General features: G+C 36.5%; 1 protein-coding gene across 1 annotated transcript; it reads right to left on the bottom strand.

Moving 5' to 3' along the window:
• Window positions 1-1,486: 1,486 nt before the first annotated feature.
• LOC140826990 (phosphatidylinositol 4-kinase alpha 1-like) lies at window positions 1,487-23,285 on the bottom strand. The gene is made up of 26 exons (XM_073189556.1): window positions 22,075-23,285; window positions 21,619-21,960; window positions 21,364-21,525; window positions 20,017-20,187; window positions 19,677-19,835; window positions 19,455-19,582; window positions 19,076-19,382; window positions 18,586-18,754; window positions 18,243-18,460; window positions 11,516-11,674; window positions 11,237-11,419; window positions 10,255-10,779; window positions 9,814-10,173; window positions 9,371-9,585; window positions 7,938-8,121; window positions 7,706-7,842; window positions 7,443-7,593; window positions 6,815-7,081; window positions 6,350-6,427; window positions 6,196-6,243; window positions 5,263-5,435; window positions 4,959-5,154; window positions 2,988-3,128; window positions 2,698-2,906; window positions 2,121-2,282; window positions 1,487-2,006 (listed from the first exon to the last, which is right to left on the bottom strand). Exons 1-26 carry the CDS (start codon window positions 23,029-23,031, stop codon window positions 1,748-1,750), a joined length of 6,060 nt encoding a protein of 2,019 aa, XP_073045657.1. The 5' UTR covers window positions 23,032-23,285; the 3' UTR covers window positions 1,487-1,747.
• Window positions 23,286-23,877: the final 592 nt, after the last annotated feature.

The raw sequence follows: 23,877 nt of genomic DNA on the forward strand, positions 1-23,877 counted from the left end.
AGAAAGTATGCATCTTATAGAAAACACATTATAAAATTTATTGACATTGTTATGGAATACACATAGTGAATGTTAATAAAATAACTTTTTCTGATTTATACATACTTTACTTATGATCACATGTTTCATTTTTCTTTCGAAATAATAGGCTGTTGTATATATTATGAAGTGATTTTGTAGATAAAATCATAACTCAAATATTGAAGAACACAGTTATTATTATAATTCAAATGTGTCAAACATGTGTCATGTCACAAAATTGTTTGTGAATGTGGATTTAGACTAATTTATGAATTTTTTAAAATTATTTTTAATTGAATGTAATTTAAAAATATTTTTCTATCACATATTAAAAAATAATAATATATAGCTTCTCGAAAATCAAAGAATTAAATATGTATTAAGGTTGGTGGTCGACATCTATACACTAAACACGATAAGCATCATGTCATTGCCTTATGTTAACAAAATATAAAATTTTGATATATGATAGTGATTATTAGCAAAAAATATCAATCGACATGCGTTATATTTAAAAAAAAATTAAAATTTGTAAAAATTAGTTTTTTTTTTTATTTTTTATAATTATATATTTTTTCCAATTTAAATATCTATTAATTTTTCACTAATTTTTAATAATATCATCGTGCACATCGCACGGGTTAAATACTAGTAATTTTGTAAAATTAGACATGAAAATAATTCAGCTAAACAAAATTGATCGAGCAGATCGATTTAATTTGAATATTAAAGTAAACAATTTTTTTTTTTTTTTTGAAACAAAAGATATTCATTTATCGATCATTGTTCCCACAATCGTGGTTGATGGAATTAAAAATAATATCTGGAGGATGATACGTAATAATAAAATTGATTATTTTGATTTATATACGGAAGTAACCAAATTTTGGGAAACAATTTTTAAAAATAGATTTAATAAAGGTAAGTATAAAAAATTGAACCTCAGCATTATTCGATTTAACCAATTTTTTTAGATAAATTAACAAAAGCCAAACTGAATACTTCGATTTGCTTTCTTTTTCTTTTTTTTTTTTTTCACCGCACGTGGGTGTGAAATTGACCGAAAATGCCATTGTCCATTTGTCATGCTACTGAGATAATTGTAAAACCTCTTTTTTAAAAAAAATAAATAAATAATAATAATCATCATAATAAATACTTGAAAAATCAATAATTAGAGATATTTCTTTATAAAAAATATTATATTTACATGGATATGAATACAAAGACCATATACTAATATGATACATGCAATTGTAGAATACGATAATTTTTTAAAATATATATAAAAATAAATACTTGGGCCATATATTTAGAAATTCACAATCACAATTACCATATATATATATATATATATATTTGTGCATAAATTAAAATTAAAATATTGCCAAATCATTTCTCTAATAAACGAGATAAAGTTGCATTTTCTGCTTTCTTGGAAAAGCTTCACTCATCAACCATAATATCAAATTACATCATGCAAATTTTTTTTTCTTTCTTTTTTTAAAATCCAAAAGATGATCCCAGAGATACAGAACAGCTCCTTCTGATACTTTTCTGTTCTACTAAAAATGCACATACTCCCTTCCTACAGAAAACAAACAACGCCTAATCTTTCCTTTTTTTTTTCCTCTCAATTCCTCCAACTCCTCGACGCTAACATAAAAAGAATGAAAACTAAAAGAAACTAAATATACAAATCTCGGAAATCAATTAACATGTTACCTCATTTTTCGATGCCCTGTTGCAAATACTGTATCAAATCGTAACCAGCAGTGGTCCACTTATTGTAGGCATCGGTGCAGGTACGAATCATAAAATTGGCTGCTTCACGCTCAGTCATTTCTGGATGAAATCTCTTGCGAAGATTACCAATAGGATCACCCCTGCTAAAGCAAGGCAATCCACTGTCTATCATCAGTAACACTGTGTTTATGATTCCATCCATGTAGCGACGTGCAGCAAGGTAACCTTTAACGCACAGGCTGCACACAACCATTAGAATCTTAAAGTAAATATCACCCAAAAAAAAAAACTCATAAGATCGGAAGAAGCACAAAAGCTGAGAAAATAAGTAAATACTTGACTTCCGATTTTACCTTACAAATTGGTGCCATGTGTCACTTTTCATAACTCCGGAAGGGTCAAGTAATTGAGTCATCTCATGACTCAATTTGAAGTGTGCGCTCTCAAAACGCATATTTCCACCAGGTGAAGTTTCCAGAATGAAACCAAAATCAATATGAACAAGCCGCCCCAGGCTGCATTTCATGATAAATGAGGGAGTTTAAAATATTGTTCCCGTTAAAGGGAATGGACAACAACAAATGCTGAGAATCAATGAGCAGACAGTCGAGTAATCTATTGCCCAAACAAATAGCATAGAGATTTGTTTGATTAATTTTAAGATTTAAACTAAAAAAATCAAGTTAACACTGTTCGAACCCAGAAATATATATACAACAAATCAGCAAAAAACTCATCAACTTAGAAATGGAAAAGAATTTACAAATGATGCTTGGCATGCCTATGACCCATGAACACATGGATCAAAGAATCAAAAATGCTATGGATAAACTAGTTCACTCCCCCGAGGTCAACAACTAATCCTGTCCAATTTTAAACATTCAAAGACATAACCAACCTAAGAATCACTGCTTACAATAGGCTGCTTACCTGTCAAACAAAAGATTCCCATTGTGCCGATCCTTTGGTTGAAGCAAGAGGCTGGCAACTGCATATCCAGCACTGCTTATGAGGAAGTTCTCACGAGCTGCTTCAAAGCTGGGAGAACCAACAGGCCCAAAGTCCTGCTGGAAAATCTCGTATAAACCACCATCGGTAGTCTCACCCATCTGACTTCTGCTCCGTGTGTTTGGCACAACCTGCCGATATAAATGATAAAAATTTCTCATCAAGTGAAAACCTGCTGGTCGAAAAACTATCTGATTGGACTTATGGAATACCTCAATAATTCCTCTCTCTGGGTCAGTTGGAAGTACTCCATAAGGAAATACATATAGATTAAGTCCAACAGCTTCGAAAATGTCCTTTAAAAGTGAAATAACTTGCAAAGCAAGAACGTCTTGTCGACAGTCATCTCCAACCTATGCACAGACTTCAGGCCCATCAGGTTATGATCATATAATTCGAAGTCAAAATTATGAATTGCATTCCCCCAATCTAGCTTCACTTAGTATTTATCAATATTTGTTGAAATTGATCTTCTGCATTGAAGGCAAGGCATTTTTCTCATCTTTTTTTTTTAGTAAAAGACAAGGTTTTGAATGAACTTAACCTTTTAAAGTATTAGGCCTCGTTTAGAGCTAACACAAGTGTTTATAGTTCCACATTAGACGGTTAAAATCATAAAAATCTATAGAAACGAACTCAATAAGAATCCAAGTCAACAAAGTCAAAGTAGAACTTTGCAGCCCATATTGTCATCCTATAATGCAATTTGTGCTCGGATCCACCACTTCAAAAGTAATTTCTCGATTTACCAATGCGGTTTATAATCTAAGGAATTTGAAAGAAAATTAGAGAAACTAAGGTTCCTTTTTAATGTGCTTAAACTATTGGATTATAGTTTTTCCCATTTGAATAACTATCTGGAAATGATAGATTAATATTTGAATTTTAAAGTTTTCTAGATTAGGTATATTAGTTTAAGATAAGACTTCTTCAGCCAGGAAGATAGGACTCTAAAATAAGTAAAATGTATTCTTTATTTTTCTAATATAATGAAACCAATTTTTAACCTATATGTTTCCCTTCTTTAACTTCATGGTATCGGAGAGCTTGATCGGGTCTCAAAGGAAATCCAGGCAAAAGGTTGTTGTTCAAAAAGTCCTCAGTTCGAGACAATGAAGTGTGTAGTGATGTTGATTTAGCTGAATTGCACAAAGATAGAGCTCTACTTCAGGATATTGTACATTTTGTGGAGAAATCTAGTAATACGGAGAAGAAAAAAGCAATTTGTTGTGGCATGCAGCAATGCTGTCGAGCTCTAGCTCATGGGACATGCTAAGGTATGTGTGGTTGAAGCGACTACTCACAGAATTAAAGTTTGAGGATGGACAACCCGTAGGATGAAACAATCAAGCAGCTATAAGCAAGGTCATAAATCCGGTTCACCATTATCGAACAAAGCATGTTGAAGTGGATCGACTATTTATTAGTGAGAAGATTGAAACTAAAGTTATTGAGCTTTAGCTATGTTCCCACTCACATGCAGACAACTAACATATTGACTAAGATGCTTCACAGCCTAGTTTTGAAGACTTGAATTCCAAGTTGAGCATGAGTAATATATACGACTCAGTTCGAGGAGTGTTGAATATTGAATAAAAGTTTTTCCTATTTGAATAACCAAGATGAGAGTTTTTCCTATTTGAATAACTAGCAGGATATTATAGATTAATATTTGAATTTAAACTTGTCTAGATTAGGTATTAGTAGAAGATAAAGACTCTTTTAACTAGGAAGATATGACTCGGTAAATAAGTAATTTGTATTGTTTATTTTTGTAATCTAATAAAATCAGTTTTCCAGCCTATTCGTTTCCCTCCTTTAACTTCAGTATCGTATCTAACAAATTAAAATCAGGCGATTTTAATAATATAATTGTACATAAACTTAGTAAAATATTTTATTCAATGAGCTCAAATCTAATTCAAGCCAATCCCACTCTTGCTATTTATATTTACATTGTCTCAAATCCAACTACTAAGCATTCAGCTCAAACCCATTTCAAGTTTTTTAAACATTCTCCTTAGAAATTTACCGAATGGAACTCGTGAACCTTGGAAAGCATTAAGCTAATAAATACACAATAATTTGACTGGAGTGGGCTGCCGCCACCATTTTGTTTACAGATGAGCGAATCTGGAAAGGGTCGCCCTAAATAATGCAGGACGGAAGGGTTAATATGATACCTTGAAAATGCAAGCTTGAGGTTTCACATCTTTGTAATCCCCATCACGATCTACCACATTGAATGTGATCATTATAGGGACTTTTGCAGCTGATTGTAAAGGAATTCCACTATCAACCTGAATGCTTTGGACTAGTTTATTAGGAGCAGTAGGCAGATAAAGATCATTTCCTTCAACTTGAATTTTCTCCAACTCCCTAGTTTAAATGAGAAACCGTATTGTGATTATAGTTGGTTTAACAACAAAATCAATAAATATTTGATCACATGTTCACCAATTACACAAAAAGCACTAAAAAACACACCTTCTTATGCCAGCTCGTCTTTCCTCTTTTGGAAGGGGAAATAAAACACCTGATATAGATGTAACTTTGTCAAAGAAATCGAATTCCCTTCGAAACAAGTCAAGGGCTTTCGGGTGGAAACCATCAATGATTCGCTGCCTAACGACCGGAAGAAGTGCTTGGAATGAGCTATTCTGAAACCAAAAACAAAGATTGCATTACAAAATTGAGTGAATGACTGGAAAAATTGCAACTAGAAAGAGATTATGAAGTGGATAGCATAACATATATTGTTGAGTGGAAGCCAACTTCAAAGTTCACCATCATAAAAGAGCATTGAGTTAAATAGATGGGAAAAATTACAAGGAAAGAAACCCCTTGGGGGACTAGCATGCAAAGCCATACACCTGAAGAAAACAAAACAACACCTTACATATTGTTCAAAATTTGGTTTTTAATTTAAAAATTTTGGAATAAAATAGTTGCAATTAACATCTAACGCCAAAAAGAGTCGAATTCATTAGTAAAAAACCGTTTGCGCAAAAGCACACATAAGGTATAACCACATCTGCTCTGATATATCCATTATCAGAAGTGATGGAGCAGGGAGAATACAGTGGTTGAATAGTGAGAAATTTGGGAAGGCACAGATCAGTTTTAAAGAACTGTAAGAAAAAGTACATAAATTAGATGTCAGAACATCTAGATTCCTCGCAAGCATATCCAACTTCCAGGACATATCAAACTATCATAAAGCTTGAAATATAAATACATGTAGGGTTGACCAAATGTGGAACATAGATTGATAACCAACAACAGACAAAGAATATACCGTCACAGACTTATTACCATTTAACAAGAATAATATACAAGAAAATATTTGGCAATTAAGATACAAGTCCCCCTCTTCTAATGGTATTAAAATTATTATGTAGGTGGTCAAAACAAGACTACCTTTACAGAGGCTGGATCTTTTCCTGACTCAGGAACACAAGTCTCACCCTGCAAAAACACTGTATCGGTTACATAACAAGCTAAAGCATCCTTGCAACTTGTAACAGATCTCTAAAAAGTATCCATGACTGAATTTGGATGACATTTTTCTCACTTGTAAATGCCATATCAAAATATGGGCAAATATATCACTTCTCTGTGCAGCTCTGAGCAAGTATCCTTCAACCAGCCTCTGCAAATTAAGTCGTTCAGCATAAAAAAATGTTACAATTTGATACCAGAAGCACAAGAACTACATTTCATTTTACTGCAAGTTTGTGAGAGCAGAAGCTCCATATGAGATATTCTTTGAATTACTTAATTTATACACTTTTTAACGGTAAATGCCGACACAAATTGTTTGCTGGAGTGAAAAATTTATGCACCGATGTATCTTTTTACAAAACCACAAATGACCCAACATGGCTTGTGACAAACACCAATAACCAATTTAGCATTAGCAGGAAGATGCTTTGTCCAAGCTTGTCTAGTAAAGATTCAATTTATACTAGCAGAATTCTTTAGATTGTTGAGTAATTGTGTAATGTCAAAGGACAATCATGTGAAGCCAAGAACCCACCCCTTCATCATATCTTAGTGACTGCACCAGCTGTGGCATGAAGAACGTCACTCTCTCGGGTGGATAAGATTCCAGCACCCTGAGAACATAAGCCATGACTCGAGGGTGACCTTTATATGCTGGACTAAGGAAGTCCAAGGCCTGTGTGATTGAACAAGCTGCCCAGTGCGGCAATTGTTGCAAAAGTGTTGAGTTCTCGTCCACTGCTTTTGAGGTCACAAAGTAAGGCAAAGCTTCAGGAATGCTTCGGATCTCCAATATATGTGACTTACAGAAAAATTAAAGCACAAGTCAAAAATAGTTCAAAAGAATATTGAATAATAAAGAAAATGAACAGAACAAGATATAGATATAGATAGATATCTTCACATAACATGCCACGTTCGCGTGACTAAGTTTGGGTATTATATTCACACCATTTAGTTGGAAATCATAGTTTGTATTTAATGGCTTCAGTCGGCAGAACAATACTATCAAATACCAAAACAACAGGACCGGGAAAATTGATAAGTAACTTTTCCAAATATTATTCCAGTGTCAAATTTTACTTTCATTGGCTTGCTTTAAGCAATACTTGTGCTTAGCTAGCAAATTAGCTAGCAGACTTGCATCAATTTTAATAACATACTTGTACTAACTGGGTGGTTTCAGTCTTCAGAGCAGCAACTGATGGAAATCTTGCAGCTAAAGACAGGGCAATTCGAGGATCAACAGAGAAAGCAGTCCTGGCGAATTCTGTCCATTTTTCAGAGCTAAATTTAACCCGAGAAGTGTTTTCCCTGAAGATGTAATCACACAAGAAATTAAGGATTCAAATAGGACTACCACAATCGAATCAATGAGTAACAAATGATTGACATAATAAGAGATAAAGATTTCAGTAACAGTTACTTTGGTCCAACAGGTTGTGCCCAAACCTCAAGTCGGTCAGCCTCATGCTGGCACAGCATCAGTAGTAACTGCCTCCTCTTCTCCCGTCCCACTGCATAGTTTTCCATCTGACCCCAGACAGGGTGATGCAGATCCTTCTATAAAAATATAAGATTTATTTCTAAATAGCTTCATAAACAAACCGACCCACACAAAACAACATTTTTCAAGATCTTATATCCAATTTACTTACAACATCACTCAAAGAGCTACCAGTTTCGAGTCCCCGAGCTCTTAAATCAAGTTGAGAAGTGTCTGACCGGTCATTTGAAAGATGGTGGACAAATAGAGAAATGGATTGAGCTTCACTCTGAGTGAAATTATTGTTATTCAAATCAAACCACTCAGGTGTGTGGGCAAACCACCCTAAAGAAGCCCTGTTTTTAAACAAAAAAGGATAGATAAGTGAGTGTTCTGACAACAGACTTCAAAGTGCTCCAAGCCAAACTAACAATATTAAGAACGCTAGAAAAAGTATTTTTGTGCACAATTTCTTGTGGTAGATGGCAAGCAAGGAGCTGATAAATAAAGGAAATTAAAATAGTCAGTCTAGGCAAGGAGAGAAGCATCAAATGGTGATATAATGGTGTACTACACATAGAATAAAATTCATCGCTGGAAGGTAAGCACAGTGATGATAGTTCACAAGTATCATTAACTAAAATATGCCGAACTAACAATACGCAAAACGCTAGAGAAGGTATTTTTGTGCACGAGAAGTTCTTGTAGTAGATGGAAACCAAGGAGCTGATACATGAAGGAAAATTAAAATAGTCAATCTATGCAAGGAGAGAAGCATCAAATGGTGCGCACTGCATCATATAACAAAACCCATTACTGGAAAATACGCACCGTGATGAAAGTTGAGTATCATTAACTAAAATATGCCAATTATTGTCGACAACTACTGGGTAGCAACAATTTCCCCTGCTATCTAGTGCGGCAACAAATATAGCACAATGATTAAACATGGTGTTCGGAATATTTTATGGTTTAAAAACTGATCTGTACTATTACCATAAGTTGTAGCTTTTGATCCAGGGACAAACAATTTGTTTTACATCAACATTTAGGCGGTGCTTGAGTTTAAAGAACCTCTAGCAAACCAACCTTATATTATATCAAGGTGCTACATTCTTCCATTGATTTGTAGGATCGACAAGCAACTCTTGGTCCATGAAATATAAGGTCCTCTTAAAGAATAATGTAACTTGGTCCTCTTACAGAACAATGTAACTTGAAAGCGATAACAATTTTGTATTGTCTAAATCTAACTCATCCCTTAGATTCCAGAAAATTGGAATTAGATACCTATTACAGCTGCTACCGAACATTTAATGATGGCTTTTGACATCTGTTGCCTCATGAATGCACTTGAACAATAATTTTTAAGCTTTAGGAAAAAACATGCACTTGCTCACAATTAAAATTATGAGCAGCATATAGTTGATAAGAAACAAGAACTCATTAGCATGTGCGAGTTTTACACAAGCAACGGGCCACTCATTAGTCTCATTTTGTTAGACAGCTAATAAATTGCATATTTCGTTGTTTGATTCTAAAAATATGCACAGTAATATAGGTTTCCAAACGTTGGAATGAGTGATTACTTTTGTCAAGTTGTACCTATAAATCCTATCTTCCAGCAATTGAAGCCCTGATCTGAAGTTTTGAAGATTCCCTTGTGACTGGCATGAGCAAAACTTTAGGCCAAAAAGCATCAGAGTGAAAAAAGTTCCTGTAGCAGCTGGATGCCGGGAAAAATTCCAAGGGAGTTTTGTTGATCCTTGCAACATACGACCAAGTAACAAAAGCTGTTCAACACTGGCATGCCGTACTACCTAGATGATGATGATATTCAAGACAAATAAATTCGCTTTACAAAGAGATACAATAAAGAATGGATATATTGATTCATCGAGAAGGAAACAAATATTCAACATTTAAATTTCAAGCATCAGAGGATGTTAGCAGAACAAAAAAAAGAAAGTTTGTGATCAGAACAAAAGTTCGATGCACAAAGCAGTTTGTTAATGAGAGAACTTAAATTTACATCTATAAAGCCTTACCTCAAACCGGTCAATAAAAAATCCAAGCCACAGTCTATGAGCCAAAATCTGTTCAACAGGGTCTTTCTTGGGATGTGGCTCAGGCTCACCAGGGGCAAGGTGGGGCCTCAACTTGGCAGAAGGTCCTGAGTACCTTATATCAGATGCAAAAAGGCCTCTCTTCGTGTCTACAGTCCATAGCCAGGCATCAACAAGCTCAGCAAGGACAACAGAACCCAACTGTGGAGCAGCAGAAACTAGCCATGTCCATATATACACGCCAGTATCAACAGCATCAGGCGTGGTAATGTAAGCAGGGCACCAGCAAAGAAGACGCAGAAGTTGGGAAAAGCTCTCAATGTTTGATTTTGAATCTGAATCCTGACAAAAATGTTTACATCATGTTTAACACAATCAAAACTTACTTCATATTGAAAGAATATGAAAGATAAATAGCTTTACCATATTGGAAAGAAGTAGTGCGGTAGCTTGAGAACAAGTTTGACGAAATTCTGATTTGTCCACCTCACCACCCTTCTCTGCGATATTTACGAATTTCTGAAGCAGCCGCACAAACCTAGAAAACAATATCTCATTGAAGGATTCATTTTTAGGTACTGTAGGTTGTACTGATGAATCCAATACTGGAATGTCAGGAGTAAGACCAAAACCAAGGGATCGAGGCTTTTCAAGGTCTCCTAGACTCTCATATAATCTTTTCATGCCGGCAATTTCTCCAGCATGGTTGCACTTCACTGTTGCACTAACAATACCAGTACCAAGAACCTCCAAATTAAAAGCATCACTCAACTTCAGGTTTCCCCCTGAAGCTGCAGCCGCCGCTGCCATAAGAGCGGGAATATTTGCAGTTTTGGTACCAACCCAACAATCATTCTTTCCTGTACCAATCCTGATTTCTGACAGAAGAGAAACCACATCGGCAGTAGGTTGTGTTCTCTGCCATGTGTTAGCTTTGCAAAGATTTTCCTGAATATAAAAGTTTTTCATATATATGAGATTAGGAGTTGAAAATAAGTTCAAATCGGTAACACATTTGCACGATCCAACCATTAAATTTCATTCTTTGCCACTTTAGACCCAACAAACAGACTTGGATAATTTTTTCCTACTATGTTTCTTACTATCTTTTATGTTGTTTTTTGCTTGGGATGATGGGGGATGTTGGATGCAAGCTAATATACACGCTAAAAATGTAGAAACTCAAGGAAGAATTGTGCTTACAAAGGAGATATGAGGTTAATCAAAACACAGCTTATCACCAAAGCATCTACCCATCAATAAACATAAGAAAAACACCCAGTTCAGTCAATTCAAATATGAGATTCGTGTTTATTTGTAATTAGCTTAGCAAATCGATTTGCAGTTGATGAATAAACAAGAAATGCAATCACTAGGTATGGCTCACAACTAGAAAAAAATTAACCTGAAGAAGACCCTGGCTAGTGCAAGGAGCATGTGAAAGTGAAACCATGATCCATTCCCGGACCATCTTTTGGTACAAGGAGCGAACACTGGCAACATAAGCAGGATCACTCACAACATTTGAAGGTGGATCATTATGCATTGAGAGTAGCAGAGAATCCAGACAAGACGAACTCCACAAAATCTGAAAGTCATGTAAACCACGTTTAAAATAATATTATGGTCATGACATGATCAATACAGGTTTTCTGCGATGCAACATAAAAATAGAGTAGTTTACCTGAGGAAATCTATCTCTGAGTTGAGTTAACAAACTAACTGAGATGTCACGTATATGCTCATCCCTTTGAGACAAATTTTTAATAAGGAAACAGGCATGAATAGAGAGAGTGGACTCTCTAACCTCAGCATCTAGTCCAGTCTCAGACGCTCGATCCTCCTGCCCCAAGTTGGAAAGACCATAAATATGTGAAACGAATCTCCAAAGAAATGTTAGCAACACATATCTAATCTAAAAAGTAGATTTGAAAGATTAATTTCAAAATGCAAACATCAAATGTACATATGGTATGAAATAGCATAAATAAAAGAAAATAGTAATACAATACATCAACATAAGCTACTTTTGTCTTAATCATTATAAATAAAATGGAAGGGAAGGTGCACAACTATTTGGAAATAAATAGCAGAAACAGAACTATGGCAAGAGCAATGCAAAGTCTAAATCTGTAACAATAGCATTCAAAAATGAATAGATTGTACTGGCATTCCAGCACACTAATTTTGTCTAACTTTGAAGTAGAAGTCCAGTTACATCAATTGGCTAGTTGTCATGAAGGTCCACCTCCGTATAATTATAAAAATACTTCAACTTGTCCTTTTCTAGAATTTGATAAGATAAATCCTGGTGAAACTATTTATACTGAATTGTGAAGGACTGTGGTTCGTGGGATTATTTAGTACAATCATTATCTGTTATGAGTACTTCTTTTCAGTTTTCCCACACAAAAACTTTTTCATAAAATCAGTTTATTTCTTAAACTAAATCACTGAAAAGCCTAGTTGCACCAAGAAAGACACCAAACAATTGAGCTTCATTTTCTATGGCCACTGATCTTTAGTGATGTACAAATACTTTCACAGAAACCAGTACCATCGCCCAATATCTTAGCCATCCATCTGAACAAGCAATGCACTAGGAATGACAACTAAGGTTTTTTTAATGATCGTGTTTAAGAGAAAAACCCATCTGTTTCATTGGATGAATAAAACAAAGTGCTGTGCAGAATATTTAAAGGAGAAAATCAGATGCTATCCTAATCTACAAGAATTTAAAATACAGAGAAAGATAAGTAACTATCTAATCTCCTTGTTAGATAATAACCCAATGTTTATTATTCAACACTCCCCCTCAAGCTGAGTCATATAAATCGATCATACCGAGCTTGGAACTCAAATCTTTATAAATGGGCCTGTGAAGTGCTTTCGTAAGTATGTTTGCAACTTGCAATTGAGTAAGAGTGTAGCAGAGGTCTACAATTCCTCTTTCAATCTTTTAACTTATAAAGTGTCGATCAACCTCGACGTGTTTGGTCATATCATGATGGACGTGATTTTCGAAATGCTAATAACAGCTTGATTATCACACAGAACTTCTAAGATAACCATTTTCCACCTTTGATTCACCAAGAAATCTCTTGAGCCATATTCCTTCACAAATTCCGTTAGACAATTCTACTTTAGCACTACTACGAGCAACTACAAATTACTTCTTGCTTCACCATGTCACTAAGTTCCCCATACGAATGTGCAATATCCTAACGTAGAACGTCAATCTGAATGAGATCCAGTCCAATCACCATCACCGTACACTTTGTTTTCTCGAACGTCTGTAGGAGATCCTGCCCAATCAACATCACTGTACACTTTGATTTCTCGGACTGATGATTTCATAAAGAATAGTCATTTCTCAGGAGTCCCTTTTAAATATCTCAACATCCAATATGCAACACCCATCCGAATTGACTGTTAACACTAACCACAAATCCAATATACGGTCGTGTATGTGCTAGGTATGTATGTTTGCCCACTATTCTTTGATATCTCCCATTATCAACTGGAGGACAGTCCTTTTTCATACCTATCTTGATGTTTGGATCCATTGGTGTATCCACAAGCTTGCATCCTAACATGTCAGTCTCTCTCAGTAGGTCAGGAACATGTTTTCATTGTGAAATTGAGATACCCAAGATGATCTTGCCACTTTCATTCCCAAAAAATACCTTAAATTGTAGGTCTTTCATTTCAAATTCTTTTGAGAGTATGAGTTTCACACAGCCATTTCTTCTGTATATTTCATGTAAGTACAATGTCATCCACGTACACTATAATGGCTGCAATCTTAACTTCTTCAGGGTGTTCTACAAATAAAGTAAGAGCAGATTTACATTGAGTGTAACCATCTTTTCTTAACACATTTTGAATCGATAGAACAAGGCTCTAGGTGATTGTTTGAGCCCATAAAGTGACTTTTCTAATCTACACACCTTATTGGTCGTACTCGTTGATTTTTCAAAGCCTGGAGGATTGTTCATGTACACTACTTCTTCAATATCGCCTTTGAGAAATGCATTTTTGACATCAAGTTGATACAAAGGCCAATCTAGGTTGACTGCAATCGACAATACAACTCAAACAGTGTTGAGTCTGGCAACAAGGGCGAAAGTTTCTTGGTAGCCAATACCATATAATTGCATATACCCTTTAGCAAGAAGTCTTGCTTTGAACTGTTCTATATTGCCATATATTGTTCTTTTCGAGTGCCCTTATTCCAACATAAACAACCTTCCAGTTTGGATCATTGGAAGCATGATCATTGTTACTTGGAACCTGAATCTGGTCTATATTGGAAAAAAAACACGATATATAGGAGAAAAACGCTTAAGTGATACAAAATCACCTATAAGATGCATTGTACAGTTCGGACTCCCTTCTTTAAGGCAATGGATTTATCATCAAATTCAATGTTTTCAGTCACAGGAGTATCAGAATCAGACATCCCTTGTGTGGTTTTTTATGAATTTGGCAGGGGAGAGCAGTCATAAACTAGTTGATTTTGTACAGGCTCGTGTACATTCTTTTAATGAGGTTTCCGTCGGGAACAAACACGACGCAGTGGACTGATTTTTAGTTCATTAGGGATAGCCTGCTCACTGATTGTGGGGCATGTAACATGTTGGCTTAGGTAGTGCTTCGAAGTATGGCTTGGTGGGTTCCCAATTTCGTGGTTCATCGTTGGAAGACTCCTCCTGAACCGTGGTACTGGTGTAGAATGATTCGGACTCAAAAAATGCAACATCCATAGATGAGTAAAATATTTTGGTGATGGGAGAAAAACACTTGCACCCTTTCTGGTTATGTGAGAAACCAAGAGAGATGCACTTTACAGCGTGTGGTTTGAGTTTGCCAATATTATGGGAATGGATGTGAACAAAACCTGGACAACCAAAAACCTTGAGGGGAATTTCGTGAAGGAGATATAAGTTGGGAAAAAAATTCAAAGAAGGTGTTAGAATAAAAATCATAAGTTTTGATAATAACAATAACAACATCGAGCTGTTTCAGGGGTTCAACTACCAATTTCTTTGTATTACAAGACTTCCAACCACTGGACCAACTCAACTGTTATGCACATTTTCAGTGCTTCAAGCTGCAAACTTCAGAAAATCATGTCTCCAACCGGACAACTAAAATGATAAATATCTGACCGTTCAAGTTTAATCGGTCAGACTTCAGTAGATCACGGTGGATACTGCAACTCGAGCTGTTCAGACAGTACCAATTAAACTATTAATGCACAGAATCATATCAACTCTCAATTGACATAATATTTCCCAAAGTGTCAAATGTCAATCAGTTTTTCAGAAGCTAGAAGCTAAAAGTCGCAAAAGCAAAGAAGCATTAAATGAACATTTAATGATGTGTACGATGATTAAAAGCGACAAGATCATTCTGTCCAAAAATAGCAAAGATGATCGTTCAAAAGCATTTCCAACCGTTGGAGCTTTTCAACTATAAATATACAAATCCAGAAGTGGAGAAATACCAGAACAATTATTCAACTTAACATACGCTTATCAGACTACATCAGATCTTCTACGAATCATTTTGTGTTATCCTACCAACTCAAGCTGTCAAAGCTCACCATTGGTTTTTGTATTTGTTTCTGGTGAACCGAAGGTTCTTAAACGGCCAGAAATTGTTGTGTGATCACCATGAGTTTCGATTTAGGCATTAATAATCCTAGTCGAAGTAGGTTGTTACAAAAGTTGTAACACCAAAGTCTTTAAGTGGATTATTTCCTAAACGGAAAAAGGAATTTGCCCAGTGATGGGCGAGGATTGTGATTGTCGCATTGCACCAAGTTCATCGACAGCGAGAAACGAATGATTCTGCGTAGCCAATGTAGAACCATTAATAGAAGGTTGAGTAGCCAGAGGATCCAACATGACTTTTTTGCAACTTTCCTACATGACGTACTTCTGAAAACACAGCCTAAAGCATAGTTGTCAGTCGTGCGTAGCGCCCTGTAACGCTAAGGTTGCCCGTGGCTATAGTGCATAGCGAATAGCGTAGCGAGGGCTATTTGAAAGTAAAGCGCCACAAGTATATAAATATATAAAATATAGCATATGCTAACATCAATTCAATTGTTTATGCTTAAATAACAAATATATAAGTTCAAAGCATATAAAACCTCAATTCCAAATCTAGAAAAACATAATCTAAAATTCATCTTCATCTTCTTGATCAAGATCTAGACTGTCTTCTTCATTTGAAATTACATAGCGCTCGGCATCATTCTCTTCTTCACTTTCTTCATCAAAGTCGAATTCATCCTCTTCATCTACAAGATTAAATGTAGTAGATGGACCTATTGGCCTTTTCCATCTAGACTTAGATGTGGCCGCCTTTGAGCTTCCTGTAGGCGTAGATGCGGCCTTCGAGCTTTTTGTAGGTGTAGATGAATAGATGTTCCTATTAACCGACGACAACGTGAGGTAAGTCTGGCGGCCGACAGCCCAATGTCCGGCAAGCCACGAGCAGCAAAAGAGAAGAAATAGTAGAGAATGGTAGGGTTTACATAAGGGTTGATTGGAAGAAATGAAGAATATTTGAATTAGAAGAGGATAAGAAGCGCTGCTTTCATATATTATTGGGCCTAAAAATTGTGCAAAATGTCCCTAAATTTTTTTGCATTATTTAAACAAAATGTCCTACAGCTTTTCTTTCCTATAGCGACGCTATCGACTCAAACGCTATCGCGTTGATAGCGATGATATCGCTCGCTATCTCGAAGTGTATTGCGCTTAGCGCCCTGTAGCTATGGGGCTTCGCCTCGCCTCGCCTCGCCTCGCTATGGGCAATAGCGAGCGTAGCGCTCGCTATTGACAACTATGGCCTGAAGACTAGGTAGAGGTTTTGTGCCCAAGATCCATCTGCGCACTTCATCCGGTGTTGAAGCCCCATAAAAATTTGAATATGTGTTTCTTTTCCACAATCGCACGATACATACCACTATCATTTGGACATTTCTACTCATGAATTTAAAAGTCAATATGTTGCCATAGTCGAGCGAGGGAATTAAAATACATCGTAATAGTGGAGTCACCTTGACGGAGTTCCTGAAGGCTGCTTTCAATGGCAAATAATTCCAGTGTATTATCCTTGGACGAATAGGTATCATGGGCTGCATCCCATATGCCCTTGGCAGTGGTATATAAGGAAATTTTCGCTTATTTCAGTCGTTATGCAATTGATCAACCAAGACATGACCATATAATTTTCAGAATTCCAAGCCCTAAACTTGGAATCGCTTTTTGCTGGACACGTCGAAGTTCTGGAGACAAATTCATCTTTTCCTTTTCCACATATGAATATCATCATAGATTGTGACCAATGTAGGTAGTTTTGGCCATTTAGTTTCTTACAAGTGATCGGGATGGAGGAAGTATTGGCGGCTGCTGGAGTCGGAAGTGGAAGATTGGGATGAGGATGACATGCCGTACTTGGTCATGGGATATTTTTTTTCTTTTAACTCTTCGATCGATACCATGAGGTTTTTAAGAATCGAGTTTGGGAGAAAAACCCATATGTTTCATTGAATGAATAAAACAAAGTGTTGTACAGAATATTTAAAGGAGAAAATCAGATGTTGTCCTAATATAAAAGAATTTAAAATACAAAGAAAGATAAACTACTATCTAATCAACTTGTTGCATAATAATCCAATATTTATTATTCGACAATAAAAAATATGTAACACAGCATAATGCTTTGGAAAGATCAAAGAAGATTGGTGGTTCCTTGTAGTGACCACCATATGTGCAACATGAATGACGCAATGACTAGGATCACTCTTTTGGATCAATTGAACCAGTTGTTTGGCTCACCCACATTGAGCATGAATTACAGGTGGACAGTAATGTAGAAAACAATATTTAATCACCAATGAATTGCAACTCCATGCAAGAGTTTATTTATTGTTTGTAATATGCTGCACCTAACTACTCTGTAAATTTCCTCTCAGGTGCAAAAAAAAACGAAATTTTTTTTTCTAAAACGAGTGGTGGTTAGACTTGAAATCAGGGCCTCTCCCCCTTTGACCCCAATCTGGTTATCTCATTTCATCTAAAGCTTAACCAGGTACATGTGAGAGACATTATGATTACTCTCTGTAATGGTACATAAGCTACAGGATAGCAAGGTTAAATGTGCCAAATGATCGAACCCTCCATAAGTCCATATGGACACAATTCACAGAGCAACAAATATATCTAAGTCATATTTCTTTCTTTATGACAACAATATCAATAATCAAGTCATAAAATTGGACCAAAATCTCTAATGTTGGATATTATCCCAATAAAAACGCTAAACTGTAATATGGCCACATGTATATGACTGTGCATAAGAAGTCAGTAGGAGGAGGACAAATAGGAGAGTACCAGCCAAGACATTGCCGTTTCAAATGACTGATGAACAATTGCCGTTAAACATTGAGAAACAGCTGGCAAAAGATTTGGACTTTTCAAGTATTCAAAGACACAGCTGAAGGCACTCTGAGAGGTAGTGGCGCTGTGGCCACCATTCAGAACACCACCATTGCTACTGAATCTTATGATCTCCAAAAATGCTACAGCTAAAAGATAAGTTGCTTTGACACCTGCAGAAGTGAGAGCATATAGTATCCCCCTTATGTTAAACTCAATATTCCACCATTGCTAATGGAATCTTAAATTTACTGCCAGTAACATAAACTTTGATACTCCGCTAAAAAGAAATACATACCCGAAATCGTACTCATTGCAGAAACCTCCATCCGTCCTCCCAGGGCAGAAGATAGAGCAGTTCTTTGATTCACAGCAGCTTTCTCATTTCCATTCCCCCGGCGACTACCTGGATCATGAAGTGCATTAAGCTCCAATTCATCCTCAAGCCATTTAACAGAGCTCACTACCTGAAAACACAATATGTTTTCTATCAAATCCCTAACAGTCTAGTGATTAGTACATGCAATATGCGAGTTAACAAGAATGACAGATGGTTTCGCATATAAACCCAATATGTTTAAAAGAGTAATAATAACCTTCTGTTTCCTAAAACTCACATGCTACACGAGGATATTATTTTCTACAAATAACAACTAAATATAGACTGTGTGGATAAGAGTGGGAAAGGGAGGGTAAAAGCAAAACACCAGCTTGAGCCAAAAGGCTCGTGAAATAGTTTAAGTAACAAAGAAATGAAACTGGCCCACACGTTTTCTATGTATACTTACAAGAGGTGGGGTCCCTTGTGAAATACGCTGCACTGCAGAAGACCACGACAAATTCCACATATATGGTCCACCCACTGCTTGGAGAGCAATGATGCCATTGCTTCCCACGCTATTCAGGGTAGTTGAAATTGGCTTTGGTGTAGCCTGGACTTTTTGTACTGGAGGTGCTAACCCAAATAGAGCAATATAGAACCACAAGTTCCGGAAAAGCTTTAAGAGGGAAGGTTCCACGTCAACACTGGGGTCAAAGTCTGAACATATTTCAGCCACAGCAGGTAGTAGGGGCCCAAGAAAATCCGCTCCGCTCCTGAAGTGTCATCGCCAAATGAGAAAATCTAACAGCATTAAACGACAACTCCACATCCTCTCAAACTATTACCTTCCACTTTTCGACTCCGCAGCCAACCCAACATCTGAACATAGAGATAACAATCGATGGCGGTAATCTGGACGCAATTTATTGCTTGTAAGACCTCTAGCGATCAGCAAAAATCCTGCAGGTAAAGTCTAGAACATAATTGAACCGGTGAGAAACCATTTGTCATAACTAATACCAAAATTATTTCAAACTGATGCTGTCATTCTAAAGAGATGTTTATACCTCAACACGTTCTGTTGTGGCTTCAGGTACCTGAGTTCTGCTTTCAGCAGAGCCGACACTAGATAGTTTACACAAGTAACTCCGAGTCATTAGAACCATAGCTTCACGGTAGGACTTCTCGAAACCTAAACTCGCCATGCGAGAAACAGCATCAAGAAGCTGCAGGACCTCAACAAAAGCAGGTTGAGAAACATGCATTCCAGCAATAAAATATATTTTGTATTATTTACATGGCAGGTAGAATCATGCTTTCCTTAATTGGGTTTATCAGTGACACTATTAAGAAACATAAAATAAACATAGGTATAAAAGTTAGCAAACTGAAGAGATAGTTTCGTACTCGAAGTCTCAATAAACCTGCAGTTGAAGCATCACCCTCTTCTAGACTCTCAATAAATAGCGGCAATATCATGTCAACAATTTCAGGCTTATTAACAGAAACATTCAAGTCGGCAAGTAATCGTATGACATTCAGCTGTACAGGTGGAGCAGCCTGCTTTTCTTTTCCATCCTGAAACAATACAATTTAACCGGTAATCTAAGAGCAAAATACCAATATTTATAACTTAATCTAAAACCCGAATTGAGAAATAGACTGGCCAGAGTAATACAGTGATGGATTGGTAGGTATCGATTGTAAATAATAAGATATAGTCCTGCTATTACAGTAGTACATCCAATAATATGTAGCACAAGAGTATTCCAATTAATTCAACTCTCTTTGCTATGGAAAAAAATTAGTGTAGTGAACACCAACTGTAAGTATGTAACAGAAGATAAGAAAGTGTAGAAATCTAGGACTGTTGCTCGGTCCCCTTCGATTCTGTCGGCCATATCGATATCAATCCGCCAGAAACTATTAACAGCTTTAGTTCCAGCTAAGCCAATGTCATATTCAGCAATACCAATAGCCAATTGACATACACAAGGAAACATACAAAAATATTTCAACATAGGTGCCCCAATACGAGATGTATGATGTAGTCCCATTCTTACATCAACAGTACGATCAATCCTTCATTTTTCCTATACTGAGCATAACTTTTGGGGTCTCATAAAACTTAGCAAACATTCCAACTATCAGTGTCATCTGTTAATTGATAGACCAACAATCAAATGGAGGAAATCACAAGTATATATAAGTGAAAAGAAACTCAAACTTTGACAACAGTCAATGTCCTCTTGTTTAATAAGTATTATTAGCTGCTGTTGTTGCAGAACAACTCTTAAAAAAGTTAACCAAGAGAATACAGGAACACGTGACATTTGAAGCAAGCATGGGTAGGAAGTTGTAAGTAACAGGGAGCTGCTATCCATAAGAATTGTGAGTGGGAAAGTACCCTTAGTGTGTGTGTGTAGTCTGTGTGTTGGGTCATTCCTTTATGCAGGATAAATTTCCTGGCTCCAAGCACAACGGAAAGGCAATTATGCAACTATAAATTGAAATTCCATCAAAAAGATGTCTTAAAGAGTTTAGCCTTATCAATAACAAGGTAGATTTAAAACTAATAACCATTCATATATAAGATCATGAGAATTGCAGGGAGACCCATTTTAGGTAAATAATAATGATAGACAATTACAATAGTGGAAGTCATGATATTGATTAACGACAAAGAATAGAACATTCAAATTTCACGAAACAATATAATTACTATATATATAACAGCCAAGCGACGTTCCTAACCTCTTCTTCATAATCATTTCGTTCACGAATGCTAGCAGCCAGTCCCATGATAAAAGTGTCAACAGGAGACCTGTCCTTGACCCAACCAAACTCAATTATCTCACGGCATGTTTTCAAGATGCTATCAAACATAGCTCCCTGGCTGCTAGCCCAAGTGTCAGCCTGTTTATTATTGACAAACCAAATAACACGTTACTAAACAATGCCATTGTGGCTTAATCACTGAGTACGTATCCAACAACATACAGAACGCACCTGAGCACAAGTAGCCAGCACAAGCGGTTTAAAACGAATTAAGAGAACACGGAGAAGCTGACCACCACGAGTGACAGCTGCTTGAGAAATCCCAGTAAGAAAAGAGTAGAAAAGCTCTTCACAAGCCCTCAATTTCCGCCAGACTGAGAATAAGCATGCCTCTGCAGCCTCTATCAACAAAGCAAGAGCTCCATGCAATAATCTCTTTGATGTCTTTCCTTCCGTGTCAAGAGATGAAAGAGTTTTCACTTGCAATCTTGCTGCAGCATGGTAAACAGACAACTTTGTGTTGATCCTAACTTTCAGTAACTGCCCTTGCTCTGACCAATCACGCTTTCTTATCTGTCCACACATTAAAAACAATATCACCCTTTACGACTCTTTCCTCATGTAAAGAACAAAATCTGATTTCCGTTTAACTTTATGCACAACACTGTAAGTTTTATGTTTAGTTACCTTTAAAAAAGCCATCATTGATTTGAGTTGTTGCTTTGCTATTCCTCTCACTTGCTCCAAAAGCTTGGAATCAATGACTACCTTTTCCAATACATGTCCGACCAACTCAAAAACAATCTGTTGCCTTTCAAGGCTCTCCACTGGTTCCTCCTCAAAAGTAGCCACCACCTTCTTAAAAGCCAGAGCACCACCAACTCTCCCGCCATCACTTAGCCCAACACTCCCACTAAATAAATCTCCGTTACTAGCGCCATTCATCAAAATCCCCTGCGATGCTGTTGGATCGTCCCTTGAAACTGTGCTGCCAGAGGAACCCACAGAAACAATGCTGGCTTCGTTACCAGGAGACTGATAATGGTTCAGGCTCATAGGAGAGCTCTGAGCTGAAGCAGCATCAGGGGTCGAGATTGTCTCCCTTGGCGAGCCAGGGACTGCAATTTCTAACCGGTCAAGGAGAGTGGAGACCAATTTATTTCCGTCAGAGGGTAAAATGGGTGGGAAATGAAAACACAATGCCTTCAAGAAAGCGCTAGAAATGCTCGAATCGGTGTTACTAATCGTCTGACTCACAATTTCACCCGTAAACCCAGCCACATCGGTAGCGAAATCAGGGGACAATTCGGACGCCTTGGAGATGTAATCCAAGAAGTCATTGAAAAACGAAGAAATCGCGTCACTTGAAAACGATTGTGGCCAGAAGGTGGGATGGAAAGATGACGGAATCGAGCGATAAAACGCAAGGAGCAAAGATTTGGGCGTCTCGTGATCGTGGTTCGGGCATTTTGAGAGGAATCGAGCAAGGGACAAAATGGCATTGAGCTGAGACCTCGACACCCTAGGCGATCCGACGAGCAGAAACTCAGTCGAGGGGCACCGGCCGCAAATCCACTTGAGTTTATCCGCGAAATGGGTCGGGTTTTGCGCGATCAGATCACATAGCTCCACCAACGACTCCATGACTCAAGAGCCAGTCCCGAATGTGGGTCCAACCTGTGGAAATCAGCTCAATGCTTCCATAGATTCACATTGATCGACGAATAAACTGGAAAACAGATGCAAAAAGATCGGAGGGGGGATTAGGGTTCAAAACCCGCGCCGGATGAATAGGATTCACGATGCAGCAGCTTCCAAAGATCGCTGTTGCTTCTTCTCCGTTGGCTTTCTGCAGAGCTTTTCTTGATTCTGCTTTTTCACAAAACACAATCATAATAAATTAAAGATTATATTTTGATTTAAAAGATCAATCTCCATCTAAATTCTAATTCAAAATTTATATGTTTGAAGTTGTCCAGGATTTTATATTCAATTCAGAATTTTGATGATTTTTATTAATTTTTTTAAATGATAGATTTTTATGAATTTGATAAATTTTATTGACTTTATGGAATCTCACAGATTTATAAACAGAGTTATGTGGATTTATGTAGACTTTTTTGCAAGATTTTTATAAACTTTTGTAGATTTTTTTTTTTTATAGAATTTTATAAATTTTGTACTTAACTATAACATGTGATTTTTTATTAATTTATTTGAACCAATAATTAATTGACATATATAACATATTCAATTTGAAATTATTTTTAATATTTATATTAATAAATACATTTACTTATTCAAAATTTCCTCGTGTTATTAAAATAAAAAATTATTAAATGAACAATCAGCCAAAAAATGAAAAATTTGAAAAAAAAAGATGAAAATATATATAGAGATACATTTCGAAAATTTGAGAGAGTAATAGAAATAGATGAGAGGAGAGAAGATCTGTGATGTGAAGCGAGAGAGAGAGTTAAAAGATTTAAA

This window comes from Primulina eburnea, chromosome 3 (genome assembly GCF_022965805.1).
Source record: "Primulina eburnea isolate SZY01 chromosome 3, ASM2296580v1, whole genome shotgun sequence".
Lineage (NCBI taxonomy): Eukaryota > Viridiplantae > Streptophyta > Magnoliopsida > Lamiales > Gesneriaceae > Primulina > Primulina eburnea.